Source organism: Sinohyriopsis cumingii, chromosome 14, assembly GCF_028554795.1.
Source record: "Sinohyriopsis cumingii isolate HCF-2022 chromosome 14, ASM2855479v2, whole genome shotgun sequence".
NCBI lineage: Eukaryota > Metazoa > Mollusca > Bivalvia > Unionida > Unionidae > Sinohyriopsis > Sinohyriopsis cumingii.
The window spans coordinates 95,288,581-95,304,847 of NC_142974.1; the positions used below are offsets into that span (position 1 = coordinate 95,288,581).

Here is a 16,267-nt window from a genome sequence, read left to right on the forward strand (position 1 = left end):
CAGTTGCAGGCAAGAAACACCTTTATACCAATCATTCTGGTGATATCTAGTATTTGAATGATAGATGTTTTGAGCTATAGAAGTCTGACTGTAATGTATTGTTTCTCTATCTCATTGCAGGAGACTGATTAGGAGACCATCTACCTCTACTCTGTTTTCACAAACTGTTTTGCCTCATAAGGATTTCATCAAGTTTAAACTCCCAGATGTTGTGAATGCTCGCCAATATGTTAAGAATTCCTTGGTAGCCTTGAACAAGGCAGTAAAGGTACATTACTTACTTATTAACTTGATATTTTGACATCTTAAATTGTATTTTTTGTCCTGATGTCTGTCCTTGTTATCACAGGGGTATGTATTGTGACTGATGAATATTTGTCAAGGGAGAGTGTAGTTGGTGAGTTTAATTGTGTGTTTGCCTAATTGCCTGTTTGGTACCACTGGACTGGAGGGTCTCACTGGAGAATAGCATGCTGTTACACTTCTCCCTTGATAGCTTGCACACAACATGATCCAACACATAGACCAGAATATAAGTGAAGGCTCAAGTTACTGAGGGACCTTTGAAAAACTGATAACGGGATGGAGATCATCAGAAAGAGGCAAAAGTAGGGGGAGGCAGGTTACATTGTTGAATACTCATTGCATATTCATGTTGAGAAAAACTGTGAATAAATAACTTTTTATACCAGGGTTGTTCATATTTCTTTATAAGCCACCTTTAATTTCACGATAAACAGTCTGCTATGTGAACTGCTGAAAATATTATGCATTACATCACTGCCATTTGCATTGAATTAGATGCAATCTAATGTTGTTATTCTTCATTCAAAATTAAATGAGATTTCTTTTTTCGAAAAGGTTGACATTCATTTTGAGAAACTTGTGTTGTTTTCATTTTTTATTCTTCAGGTATGAGTTAGGTAAATAGATTTAGTTACAGTAAAAAATAAATTCACAATGGTAAGCTATTGTCAAACATTAATTTAATGGGTCTGAACTTTAGAAAATACGTTTTTGAAAAAATGCAAATGAAGACTCAACATTTCCAGTTTGTGACACACTTATAGTAAAAGTGGTTTTACTGATATAAATTTAAAAACTAATTTTATTTTAAAAATTGAATCATAATATAGTTATAAATTTTTTCAATCTTGATTTTAGTGATCTACACATTAATTGTCATAACGAAATTTCCAGACGAAAATTATCAGTCAGAATCGACTTTTACAATGGCAGTTCAGCATTACACTGGGTCAAGAAAGTTCATATTGGATTGAACTGTTACTAATACAGGGGAATTCAAGGTGTGATTGCATGAACAAGAAGTGGCATGCATTTCATTCATCTCCTGTATGGATGTTCAACTTTGAATGGGATAGATAAGTAATATAAAATAAGTTTTATTCTTAGCTTGTACATATGACATTTCTTGTACATGATTATTTAGCATGATGTAAAATTTAACTATACTAAATCTGAATTGACAGCCATATTTCCACTCTCTTTTACATGTATGAAAGAACATAGCTGTATGGGAAGAATAGATTTTATTTATGAATTGAAATAAAAGACATGACATACCATGCAAAAGATACATATGAAGTTACATAATTGCCTCCAATTTATTGGTCATGTGTGCCATTTATTTTTCCTGGCACTGTTTTCCCAGGCATCATTTGTAATGATGATATTGTTGTGTCTCTGTTTGTTTTTAGTACAACTTCCCAACCACAGGCACATTCCTTCTTACATCCCAGTGTGGCAAAAACCGGTTTAAACGAGATCACCCTGCTTGTTTGACTGTGCCTAAAAATGTCAAAGTACGTTATCACTGAATTTGCCATTAAGCATTTTTCGAGGAATTTATTCAATAATCTTCAATGGAATTTTGATGGACAAGGCACAAAGTGAATAAATGCCATTTAAAGGTAATCAGATTCTCCAAAATTACACCTATAGCTGCAAAAAGTGATTCAAAGCTTGTTATGAGTGAATCCACAGTTGTTGGTTGTACTTTGTAATTACTTAACAGCGGTAGGTCTTAAATCTTCTCTGAGCCATTAGATTGCAGGTGATTTGAAAAACCACTTCATAGATATAGTTGCACTCATCCAAGCATTTTTTCACTATTTGGAAGTCATAAGTTGATAACAGAGATCATTCTCATCACAATTTTAACCTTGGTCTTGTGCATATCCTTTGTGGGTCAGTATCTCTCTCGGCTGATTAGGATAATTACATGTGGGTGCCTGATATGCCAAGTATGTCTCTCCTAACAAAGAATTTTGTTTTACTCTTTGCCAGCACTGGAATAGCCTTGAGAATTGTTACAAGATCTGAACACTTTGTTGACATTGCTGTGTGAACCAGGTGTACAGAGCATCCTCTAATTCCACGTTATTTTCCATCCATGCCCATTTCATTTTAAACCCATCTTTGGAATCAATATCATGTACATTTGTAAAGCTGACAAAAATATAAAACAGTCAAGCTTGAATATAATATAAGGAATGCTTTGGCAATACTCATAACATCTTTGCCTCAAGTGGCAGAGTGGTCTAAAGCGTTCACTGTTCCGGATCACTACCATCTCACCTATGTCTGCGAGGGTTTGAGTCTCAGGCTCGGCTAATGTGGGTACCTGAGAAATCTGGCCAGTAGCTTCATGTGGGTTGGTGGTTCATCCCGGGGTTTTCCAGGGTTCTTCCTCCACCAGTTGTACTGGCCACCATGTAAAGCCTATCTTGTGCTGAAAAATGGCATTAAACCCTACAACAATAACAACAACATCTTTTCCCATACTCAGAATTGCTTTGCCTATACTCAAAACAGCTTTGCCCATACTCAAAACAGTTTTGCCCATACTCAGAACAACTTTGCACATACTCAAAACAGCTTTGCCCATACCCAATACTGCTTTGCCCATACCCAAAACAGCTTTGCCCATACACAAAACAGTTTTGCCCATACCCAAAACAGCTTTTCCCATACTCAAAACAGTTTTGCCCATACTCAAAACAACTTTGCACATACTCAAAACAGCTTTGCCCATACCCAATACTGCTTTGCCCATACCCAAAACAGCTTTGCCCATACACAAAACAGACAATCCTCTGATTGAAACTACTCTGAATATTCATACCATTGCTTGGATTAACATGTTGTCAATAGGCAGCAACAGAAACATTTGACATGCTCCATAATTTGTGATTTCCAGGTACTTTTGTAGGAGTGAATGTACTAATATAATTCATGAGACACAGCCTATGATACAATACATTGATACACTTATCAGCTTGATTGTCTTTTCATTTTTAGAAGATCTTTCAGTATTAGGGTGGTGCTGTTTTACATGTTGACATATTGGTTATATTTGCAGAATAAATTACTGACAGACATAGACTTATCATTTTTCATATGTCATCATCATCCTTGACAAGATTTTTAAAAATACTTCTTAACAGACTGCCTGTTAGTTGTCCATGATTTTATTTCAAACTTTTAGGACATCTCAGGCTGCTCCATTTGATCAGATGCAGAACTCATGACAATCTCATGTCTTCACCTAAATCAGGAAGGCATTATTGTATTATCTTGAAAAAAGAGAAAATAGTATAATTTCCTTGTACAAGGAAAATCTTAACTAGAACAAGTCAGAGTGTGTGATCTGAGATGACTAACAACCGAATCCATCACCTAATTCCTGCAGATGCAAAACAACTGTCACAGGCTCTCATTTGTGTCAGTAAAATAGGAGATTACTGACAACACCTACCCCACATACAAACATTTTAATAAGGTGATTAGAACTCATGCAGTTTGGAATCTGCCCCCTTGCCAATTCTGTGATCATTCTTTCTTTTAATCCCATTGGCACATTAAGTCGATGATATCAGTGCATAAAGAGAAATTCCAAACATGTTGTCCATGTACAATTTAAGTACTTTACAAATCACTGAATAGCCACTTTTGCACGAAGTTTCTTTGTTTGGAAGCAATACTTATGGTTAGTCCTGATTAGTTCTGATTAGTGTTTGCAGTGTTACTCTGGACTTGAACAAACAATAACCACCAATTTAGATTGAATGTAACATATTATACTTTTAGACACACTGGATGTGTAGCCTTAAAATATGACCTATAATTAATTAATGAATTAGTTTAGTGATTTTTCTGCTAGGGCTATCATCACTATATTTGGAGTTTTAATGCTGAGATTATTTCTGATAAAATATTTGGATTATCTTTCAGATTTTTAGAGGTAATATAATATGAATAGATATTCTGTTGTCAAAGACAGTATTTATGTTATGAAGCAATATCAATATTGGAACTGACTCCAATCAACAAATTGCATATGCTATTAAGTTGTTTCATGATATTTGAATTCAAGGTTTAGCTTTATTTATCAACTTAGAATGTTCTGGAAGAGAACTTTTGACTTGCATCCTGGTAGTATAAACTGGGTCCCATTCATCTATTACTTTCCAGCAATGAATGAAGCTTGAATTGTTAATATCATACTAAGATAGATCAAGCAACACGATACCAGTTACAATTCATCAACTGGAAGAGAGTTTTCAGAACTTAAAGTATGGTAATTATTAATGATATCATTTAGGGCCAATTCATGCTTAAAACCCATAGCAGAATATGCACACAAAGAAAGATACTGATGTAATTTTATAAGCGGAATACCACAATAAGAAATACAACTTTAATTCTTTAATTGAAACAACATCATGAAAGTACGGATATAGTGCAGTCTAGTTTACCAATGCCACTTCAGCCATCATATATTTAGGCCAGTGACTGTAGTTATTGTTATGTATTTGTATTGTGTGCTTGATATTTGTCTGTAATGGAGGGTGGAAGTTTGGCCTACATAACTTGTTTACTGATATTTGAGTTCAAGGTCTAGCTTTATATACAAACATAGCATGTTCTGGAAGAGAACTTTTGACCCACATCCTGGTCATTTTATTGTTTCTTTGGTTTTCATAGAAGGTTGATGTAAACAAAATTATTCATTTCAATTTTAACATCAGTTTGAGGATTTTCACTTTTAGTTGTTTTCAGAGATACTTAAGACTTTAAATGGCTTATTGAGGGTAGATTTATGGTTCAATTATAATATCATTTACAATATTATTATCTGATACACATTTGGCTTGTACAATATAAATGCATCATAAAAATCAAAAGAAGTTTATTGTTTCTCTGGTATACTGTTGCAGAATGCAGGTTTTTTCCCCAAAATATTTCCTGGAATATTATGACATTTTTTAAAGCATGTTCATCCTTCAATTTTTAGGACCAGCTATCTGCCATATGATCATCAGACCTGCTTTAAAGAAAAGCAGAATAACACTAGACCTAAAATAAATTTTCATATTTATATTTGCTAGAGGGTATTTGGCTCAGTGATGTGAGGCATAATAGAAGGCTAACAAGTCTTGAAAACATGCATGAGACCCACATTAATACAGTAGTTGCTCACTTCAGAGTGCCTCCATATATTGGTATTGCAGTCCCTCGTATAACACAAACATGGTCGTGGATCAAACTTTTCAGATGAATATTGTTTTAACATTTGAACCTAACACAGCATAGGTTGGTTTCACTTACATTGTTAGTATACAGACATGGTTCCCATTAATAGTGTCATAGTTAGAAACAGTTGTAACTTTTGAAAATAATTATTTATTTTAGTTAGACATGTATATAAAATAGTACATGTATTTTAATGTATTATAAACTGCTATACATTTATGAAATCATGAAGATGGAACACATGATAAACTTTTGGACACCCATATGAGGTCATGACTGCTGGGTGTTCACAGTGATAAAAAGAGAAAGTGGGTGTTGGACATTGACAAAGATAAATAAAAAAATGTGGCATTTATAGTTGCATGTACTGGCAGTTATATATATATATATATATATATATATATATATATATATATATATATATATATATATATACACACACAGTGTGACTGTGCTATAGGACTATAGCATGCTCTGTTCTAACAAATTTAGTTACAACATGGTTGTGTCATGGTTCCCAAAATTTCGTATCCATGTATTTTTCTCATTCATAAAATAATAATTTTTCTTTCATAAAAGTATGTAAAATTATGTGCAGAAAGTTTATAATAATAATAATAATAATAATGACAACTTCATTTAGAAAGAAGCTCATTTGGTCAACTGACCAATCTTCCTTGAGGCCATGAGGACATCTACAATGACATTTGTATACATATATATATATATATATATATATATATATATATATATATATATATATATATATATATATAATGCACAATTTTTGCAAAATTTGGTGTCTTTAGACAACAGATGCTGTTAAAAACATTTGATCTACTGCTACAGTAAAATATGTATTATGATTTTGGGGAAGAGATCATGTATGACTTCTAATACAAGATGATCGTGGCATGGCTCCTGAAATTGCATACACATGTGTTCTAGCATACATGAAAAAAGTTTCTTAAAATTATGAAAAATAACATGTAAAAAGTTTATTCCGGGATCTGACTGGGCTTCACTGATGTCAAACATTGTGATTTGTTTTCCTTATTGGCAACAAAATATACCATCTAGTGATTATTTTATTGAGTGTGATATTGTTGGCTATTTAAACTTGTATCTTAGGTTTGGAGTGGAGAAATTCAGAGACATCATGAAAGGAAGCTGAATTTTAATACAAGATGATTGTGGCATAGATCCTGAAATTTCATATACATATATATGTTTTTTCATACACAAAACTTTTTTTTGGTTAAATTATGAAAAATAAAGTGTAAAAAGTTTTTTCAGGGATCTCGCTGGGCTTTACATTTTTCAAACATTGTGGATTTGTTTCCTTATTGGCAACAAAATATACCATCCGGCAGTTATTGTTGTTGATATTGATGGCTATTTAAACTTGTTTCTTGGATTGGAGAAGTTCTGAGGCACCATGAAAGAAAGCTGCAAAAATTGATATAAAATGCACTGGAATCTATCTATTTTTACATTTAGTAAATCCATTGCTCATACTGACAAACCACCTTAACAGTGCATTGTTATATAACCACTTATGCTGATATCTGGCCTGTGTAGTACGGTATGCTGTGATAGTCTGGGACCAGCTACAATCAACCAACTTTTGAGGGCAGGAACATTAACTGCTACAATCACCTAAACAATGGCTAATTCCTTTTACTAAAAAATTGTACCCAGAACAAAATAGTTTTGCCGAAACTTCAAAGCAAACTGATTACCTCAATGAAGGTTCTACTTTTATTTGATGTTGCCACCACAGTAAGAAATGGGCATGCTGATTTCAATGACACATGCACCCTTCATTAAAGAAAGCCAACTACAGTCTTCAATAAAAAAAACAAGGACTCATTCATCAGAGGAAGCTGTCATGTCAAATGAAAGCAAAAGATGGTTGCATTTTCCAAAGTGACTGGAACATGTTTATTGTGCTGTGAAACAAAGATTTTGCTATTTTGTCTTTATTTAATCAAAAGCATGTTATTTTTGCACCTGTTTTTATTACCCAGCCCCCTCTCAGCCATTTTTTTAATACATGCATCATTTTCAGTTGACTTGGTTGGTTTTGACATGGTTCAGTCTACAACACGGTCAGGTTCTATAGACTTCACCACTGTGTTATATAGCAGGGTCCCAGTGTATATGTTATTTTAATTTACTATCAGTATATCCAGAATTGTCATGTCTCTTGAACAAGATATATTGAAGATACATGTTGATCGTTATGTCTATAGGCCAAAGTTGAAGGCCAGCAATTTGATGCACTGAGATTATATTGCAAGGTTATAGGGAGAACATTTGTAGAATAAGTGTCTCTTTTCTCTTATTTAAAAAAAATAATATTTTAATTTACTTTTCTTTCAGGAATGTCCAGATTATGGTCAGCGAGCAACCTTCCAGTATTTGAGAGGTCTGTTTCATGTTGCTAATGGTGATAACATAGCTGCAATGGATGACTTGATTACTTTGTCTGCAGCCACTGCATCTTTGCATCATACTCGGTTAGTACTCAGTATGCTTCTGCTTTTTTCATCTCAGAAGATTCCTTTTCATAGATACAGAAGAAAATATTGTTATACAGTCTTATTGGATGCATTCAGCATACTAATTAAATACTAATTAGAATAGGCTGCAGTTACCTTAAAATGACATTCATGTTATTTTGTTTTATACCCACAGTACTTGTTTGGGCATCTTTATTTCATCCAATCAATCCATCTGACATATCTGTCTACCTGTCTGTCTGCCCTAGGAAGCTTGTTAGCTCAGTACTGCTAAAGTTATTTGATGTCTACTAATAAAATTGTATAAACATGTTTGTATGCTACTTTCCATTTCACCCCACATCATCAGACAGTGTACATGCATAACCTGCAATGCCTTAATTGCTTGGAGGCTAAGGCATCATCCATAGTGCTGTGAAGGAAAGGAAGATTTGCTTTCTGGGTATGGATGTCCCTATATTGGAATTCTGATCCTCTTCCTTGGTTATATTATTCTATGCCAATGCCCTTTTTTCCAATGACCTGCTCATTACTTTCACTGGACCTGGGTATTTTCTTGCATTCACATGACCTCAGTTATTTGGTTGTGTGTTTGTGTTAACCCACAGGGTCTTTTCTTGCATTTACATGACCTCAGTCATTCGGTTATGTATGTGTTCACTCACAGGGTCTTTTCTTGCATTTACATGACCTCAGTCATTCGGTTATGTATGTGTTCACTCACAGGGTCTTTTCTTGCATTTACATGACCTCAGTCATTCGGTTGTGTGTTTGTGTTAACCCACAGGGTCTTTTCTTGCATTCACATGACCTCAGTTATTTGGTTGTGTGTTTGTGTTAACCCACAGGGTCTTTTCTTGCATTCACATGACCTCAGTTATTTGGTTGTGTGTTTGTGTTAACCCACAGGGTCTTTTCTTGCATTCACATGACCTCAGTCATTCAGTTGTGCTACTTAACATTCAGAAAATTTCATCCTCTATGTAGAGCATTTATTTTGCTCATACAATATGATTCTCCTACAACATGATTCTTCTGCAACATGATTCTCCTAACATAAATGCAGTCTGGTAACATATTTACTGAAGAAAGGATATTCCATAGTAAATTATGTTTCTCTGGAGAAAAAAACCCATGCCCATTCACATTACCATTAGGCCCTCCCACCCATCCCTACAAGTGAGCATCATGTGCCATGGATTGCTCAAGTTAAAAACTGACGTATAGGTTACAAATGGGATAAGGGGAGCCAATCTATAAGAGTTGCTTTCCTTTGTCTTTCTTATATACATAGCAGACATGATTTTCTCTGTTTTAAAGCGGAATTCTGCTTTTCTCCTGACTTGAATCAGATTTTTCTTGATATAGTCCATTCCTTATATCATCTCTGATTCGGTTTTTTAAAAACAGTCTGTTCACTCCCATTCTGCAACAACCCTTGTAAATTATTTGTTCCATATATTAGCTAGCACACGATTCTCGTAAAGAGTATACTGATTGGTCAAAGGTTTAAATTCATCCAGTGAATCTTCATGTAATGGAAATGGAAAGTAGAAGCATGCTTGCAAAACATGGCATCCCGAGTTGTTGAGAGATACCATGACACAAAAAGGTTAGATAAAGGTTTAAAAAATGTATGGCAATGGTAATGGCTGGAATGAAAAGTTGATGGAAATTTAGTTAGTCAGTTTGTAAGAAACCTGAATGCTAGAGGACTGACATTTTGTGTCCTCTGCTCTACGGTAATTGTGGTTGGAAGAGTCTGGAACAGCACCTACAAAAAGAAGTTGCATAAGAAAAAATTGAAGCTCAGAAGATATCTGGAAAAAGTGCAGTTAATTACTATAAGAAGAAAGATTTCTTGCATGAGAGAACAGATGTAGCCCTCTGTCAGAATATGAGCACTGCATGTCGCCAAATCAAGCTTGAAAGGAAAAAGGCTCTCACTGAGAAGGAAAAGAAATGATTGCACATTGAGCCAAAAAAGTCAGTGGTGATAAAAAGGAAATCTAAATAAATCTTTGCCAAAGCCACATAAAGAGCTCAACTGACATATCAACTGCTTGTATCCATTGGAGAAAAAGACAAGCGAATGTATGGGATTATTTGTATATAGTTGATGTACTTGGGTGTTTATTTTACAGATTTGTTATGAAAAGAGAGAAGTATAATATATTTGCTGCAAAAATTGAGAAATTATTGTGACTTAATTAGGATGTGAACACTAACATGCATGTGAAATAACATCAGCATCAATATTGCTGGAGAATAGATTCATGTAACTATAAATAGTGTGAAATTATTGATGTCAAGTTGAACATTTTGGTAAGTTTATTAGTTTTTCAGATGATTATTTTGGTTTATTTTATGATTATACGTTGCACCAGGAGCAGTTTTTATGAGTGTGAAATGCGTTTTTAGCCAGGGTCCCTCGGCCCCCTGGCCCCTCTGAAAGGGGTGCTGCCCCTCGAGACCATGTTAGGGGAGGACCCCCAACCCCCCATAAAATTGTTTCAGCTTTTTTTATGGAAGACTAAAATCATGTCTGATTTAGACAAAAAGACATTTTCATGTATATCGGATGGCTGGATTCCAGAGGTAACAGAGTAACTCCCAACATAATGTGATCTGGCGAGTATTTGGGGAGAAATAATTTACTACAAATTTCCTTTCAGTTTATACAGTGTACTCATGAAAAATTTAAATACATTCTTAGATAATCATTGATATTAATCCATATTTAAATTTCTGAACATGAATGTGTGTAACCATTCTTTCAGTTGTGTTTATGAATGTAAGCAGCATTTTTGAAAGAAAAAAGTTTTGAGCTAACAGTCAAAGTTCAATAATAATAATAATAATAATAATAAAAAGTAAAAATAGAAAACCTTTATTTAAAGAGAGTAAGATAATTTGCTGAAAGCTTTAATTCCTTGAGACCCTCTAAAAAAGTAACAAAAGTTTATGTATACTGGTAGATGTTTAGATTAACATGACATTTAACCAGTCTTGAAATACCAGTTTATATAAATGTACAAGAACAAAAAGACTGACAGTAAGGATTGAAGATGATTATTATCCATGTACAGCATGTCTCTATTTAGATGGACAAAAGCTGATGACACCATACTAATAAAATCTTCTGAATGGAGTTTGTTATTTTGGGCCTCAGATTATAAGTCATAGTGTTTATTTGTTCATGATACCAGTCCATGCACACATTTACAAACAAGAACACCAAAAAATGTTAATGTTGTCATGAATAGCCATCTTGTACAATTAAAGATAAATAATACAAGGAAATATCCCATTTTGCATCTAGAATGATAGCAGATTTTAGTATCTTTATATCTGTGATTTAGAAGTTTCTCCAAATTGTTGCACAATAGTCCAAAGGTAGAATGTATGGATTGAAATACAGCACTCTAGTGTCATTGTGTTAGCAAATGTTAATATGGCTTAGGGTGATCTTTTGTTAACTGTGGACTTGCACAAATAATCAACATCTGACTTCCATTCAATACTATTATCAATATATGTATGTGTGTGTGTGTGTGTGTGTGTGTGTGTGTATATATATATATATATATCTATAATACAAATCATATGGCAAGTAACAGTCCTTTCAAGAGCACTGGATCCAACAAGGGATCACATGTGTCAGGGTGTCAGGGATTGATTAACATAAATGCAATAAACTGATAATGTACAGAGCAAAACTAGTTTCTAACAAGGCTGAGTGCATTCAGAGTGAGTCTTTTTCAAAGTCAAACACGGAATGGATACAAAACAAACAAAAGAAACAGGAAAACCATTGAGGCTACAAAATTGTACCTGACTATTTCTACAGGAAGCTTTTGTTCCTGTAGGAACAGTCATGTAATTATTTTCAACCTCAACGGTTTTTCTGGGTTAACTTAAAATATTTGTCTTGTCTCTGTTTTGTGTTTGCCTTTGAAAAAGTTTCATTCATAGCTGGAATTTCAGGCTAGTCAGAAACTAGTTTTGCACTGTTCATTGTCAGTCTATTGCATATATATATATATATATGTAGAGAGAGAGAGAGAGAGAGAGTAATTTTTCTAATTGTATATTTTGAGCAGGGCTGTTGTTTACAAAATGTTTAAACATCTGTATCTTGTAATCTAACTAATTTCTGATTAACATAAACTTAATTTTATTTTCTTATTAATTATAATTTGATTAGAGTGACATCAATAAATTGCATTGTTGAGGTCATTGGTCGTTTTTATTCTGGATTGATAGATTTTGATGAGAGGTGTGTACACTAAGTAGTACAAGTATCATTTGTAGCTGAGCATGGATTGTATACAAAAGTAAATCATTTCTAAAATATGAAAAATAATGGAGGACCTAACATGTAGTATTTTGGTATACTTGAAGGCTTTGCAGTAAATATGTATTTGGTATACTTGAAGGCTTTGCATTAAATATGTATTTGGTATACTTGAAGGCTTTACAATAAATAAATATGTATTTGGTATACTTGAAGGCTTTACAGTAAATATGTATTTGGTATACTTGAAGGCTTTACAGTAAATATGTATTTGGTATACTTGAAGGCTTTACAGTAAATATGTATTTGGTATACTTGAAGGCTTTACAATAAATATGTGTTTGGTATACTTGAAGGATTTACAGTAAATATGTGTTTGGTATACTTGAAGGATTTACAGTAAATATGTATTTGGTATACTTGAAGGATTTACAGTAAATATGTATTTGGTATACTTGAAGGATTTACAGTAAATATGTATTTGGTATACTTGAAGGATTTACAGTAAATATGTATTTGGTATACTTGAAGGATTTACAGTAAATATGTATTTGGTATACTTGAAGGATTTACAGTAAATATGTATTTGGTATACTTGAAGGATTTACAGTAAATATGTATTTGGTATACTTGAAGGCTTTACAGTAAATATGTATTTGGTATACTTGAAGGCTTTACTGTAAATATGCATTTGAGCTTGGCAAGCATTTTTTTTTATAGTCTTTTGCATGACATCTATCAAAAGCTGACAGATAAGGAAAGACAAAAGATATCTGAGAGGAGGAACTATGACCAGCTGAGTGACATTTTGAAGAAGTTTGACTTGCTTGAGGCTCCTCATGGGAAATCCAACCAGGGCATGGATCGTATCTTCAGTCTTGACAAAGAATTAGGTAATACTTACCATCCTTCTTCCCTCCTGCTCTGTCACTCCCCAAAACACAACACATTATACACATTATTATTTTATTTAGAAAAGGAGTCCCTTGGTGATATTCCCTCTTGGAATGGAAATGGTCTACATTCCTAAATGAAGTCAGTGACCATAAATCCATAGAAACATGATTGTCTTGACATGGTGCTCCTATCTATTTCAGACATGCACTAAATCTATCAGTAATATTGTGTATATCTAACTTTCTCCATGAAACTGCTGCAATTTATGTAGATGGGCAGTTCAGAAAGAATAATTGCCCAAGATCTTGTCATTTTTCTCCATTGCACAGAAAAACAAAAGTTAACATCTTGCCTTGTACTAGTGTACCCACCACCACCACCAGCACCATTTCCTGTGTTATGACAACTATTCATGAACATGTGACTAATGCAGGATTTATGCCCCTATCACTGATTGTTAAAACAGCAATGCAGCTTGTAGGTATATACCTTGTTATCAACATATGTACTAATTTAACATTTATTATATCTACAATTGTGCAAAATTTGTTGTGGAAGAATCCCACAGAAACTTTACACATAAACCTTATTTGATTGGAATTCCATGCTTTTGCAATGCAAACACAAGCATGCTAACATATTTCATGTACATTTTTGTACCCTTTAAATTTTCATATGCAGTCAAGTCATGAAAATCATAATATTTGTTTGTACTAAATTTTCCATACACAAGTTGGTATTATAATTTTAATGTTTAATTTTTCATACAAATGATTGTCTAAATTCTAAAGATCAGTGTACTTGAAAATTAATACATATGAATTTGTAAAACAAAAAATGGCCAAAATAAAACAGATCTATACTAAAAATCTGTGTTATTCATCACTTTTTCCCCCGACATTTATATGTATGCTGTAAGATTTTTCTCTTTGGCACCAGTGTAAAAAAGTTACTTGCTTTTATTTCAGTTCAGTTTACATTAAGCTTAAATTACTACCATAACTTTGACTATTTTGTACACTTAAATCAGCAGGTTTAGATCTTTTCAGTCATGTTAAATTATACATATCATGTCCTTAAAATAGAGATCTAAATTTGGATAAGTGTTGACCACTAATTACAGTACTGAATATCTTCTGGTTGGCAAATATTTTGTGAATCATAAAGAAATAGTCCCCATTATTATTGGTGAGTTTGACCCTTTTTTGACAATGACAAGGTATTTCTGTAAACACAAGCTTTCTGTTGTGGAAATTAAGGAACCTTGTAGGCGAAAACAACAAGGGAAACAATCAGGATGTCATGAACTAGACTAATATATGTTCCATTTGAGTCATGATATCTGATTATCAATTTGTAATGCTTGTGTGAATTCATCGTAACAACAGTCTCAAGAACTTTTACTACTTTACATGTATCAAAATTCATTGTTTCTATAGAGCCGACCATTATATCCTCCATTATTCCTTAGGTTCAGCTTTTAAGACAATAAACACTGTTTTAATTACTTATTGCTATACCTTTTTTGAATTTATTTATGGGTATGGGCTCCTGATTATATATTTATGATATTTTTTGTTTCATTAAACAAAATGTATTTATTGTATTGTATTTGGCACTGTTTTAATACCAGGTGGTTACTCATGTAAGTTTCTTAACCAGTTACACCTTTTGTTCTCTCCAAAGAAATATCAGAACTTTGAATGTATAGTAACGTCTAACACAAATCAAACCAAATTCTGCCTAACTCCAGGAAGTGTATATGCACTAATACTAATTAAGGGTAACATCCTTTGGTGTGAATAGAAACATTTTACTTGTAGAGAAAACAATACAGCATGTAAAATGGTTAATTTTGGGATTTAAACTAAATAGAGTTTTTATGGATATAAAAAAAAATTCTCCATACATGATCTTATTAAGAGTCTATACTCTTCAAATAAGTAACAGAAAAGAGGGAAAAGCAACAAGTTTTGTAAAATTCAACAAATAATTTATTTACCTACAATAGAAAGTAAAAATGAAAAAAAAAATAGAACTTACATGATTTGATAATTAAATCCCCAAATAATCACAAGTCTTAATAATAAACGTTCTGAATAAACTTTAGTGGAAATCCAATGCTGAAAGTTTATCTGTGGTGGCCTATATTATGACGTTGTAACAAGAGTCATTTGTTCAAACACAGTAATATAATTCATGGTTGGAATTCACTATAAATCCCAGTGAATGTCTTGATCCAACAATAATATTTTTTTAATGAGCACTCTGTATTTCCAGAGAAAAATCACTTGAATTAAATAATTTAAAGAAACAAATTCCAGCCCAAGTGAATTTCTGGATACAGCCATAATACAGATTGATTCTTCTAGATCTTAAAGCATGAATGAATAAATTTTCCAGTGACACAGTTATACGGTACTCTGCTTGACCTCCAGTCACAATAAGCATTTTCTAATAATAAAATTATTGCCTAATGGAAAATTTCAATCTGGAGGGTTCTAAATGTTTGCAATATAAAATGTTAGTTATAATTAGAAGGTCTGTTAGTAAAATGATAATATAGAACCTGGACTATGTCAGGTATGCCAGGGGAATCCAAATAACTTAGACCCAGACCGAAATAAAAATGTTTACTTCTATTAATAATATTAATATTAAACACATACACAGTGAGAATATTTTAGCTATATATTAGTAGTTTACAGAATTTAAAAATTCAATGATTCAGGTCAAGTAGAAAGTAAACTTGATTTTGGACAAGGTTAAGTCCAACATACACGGTTAAATTACAATAGCATATAATGAAATAAAAAATAAATAAAAAAAATAATAAACATTGAAAATTAAATATACATAACAATCTATTTCACAAATGGTTGTTATTTTTTACACATTTGTTTGTTCTTTGAAGAAGACCAAAATAATTTTCATGTATGAACAATTCCATAAATTATGGTATAGTTTTATGGCCCATGGTTTTCAGTTGAAA

The 16,267-nt window shown here is 32.9% G+C and overlaps 1 protein-coding gene across 4 annotated transcripts in view; it reads left to right on the forward strand.

Annotated features, from left to right (window-relative positions):
• The window catches only part of LOC149784426 (DENN domain-containing protein 3-like), a 432,202-nt gene that overhangs the window by 173,230 nt on the left and 242,705 nt on the right, over positions 1–16,267 (forward strand). For all 4 annotated transcript variants that reach the window (XM_089932491.1, XM_089932490.1, XM_089932493.1 and 1 more), the window contains 3 exons: positions 121–268; positions 7,942–8,078; positions 13,099–13,271. In XM_089932491.1, coding sequence (XP_089788617.1) covers positions 121–268; positions 7,942–8,078; positions 13,099–13,271 — 458 coding nt within the window. The remainder of the gene's footprint in view (positions 1–120; positions 269–7,941; positions 8,079–13,098; positions 13,272–16,267) is intronic.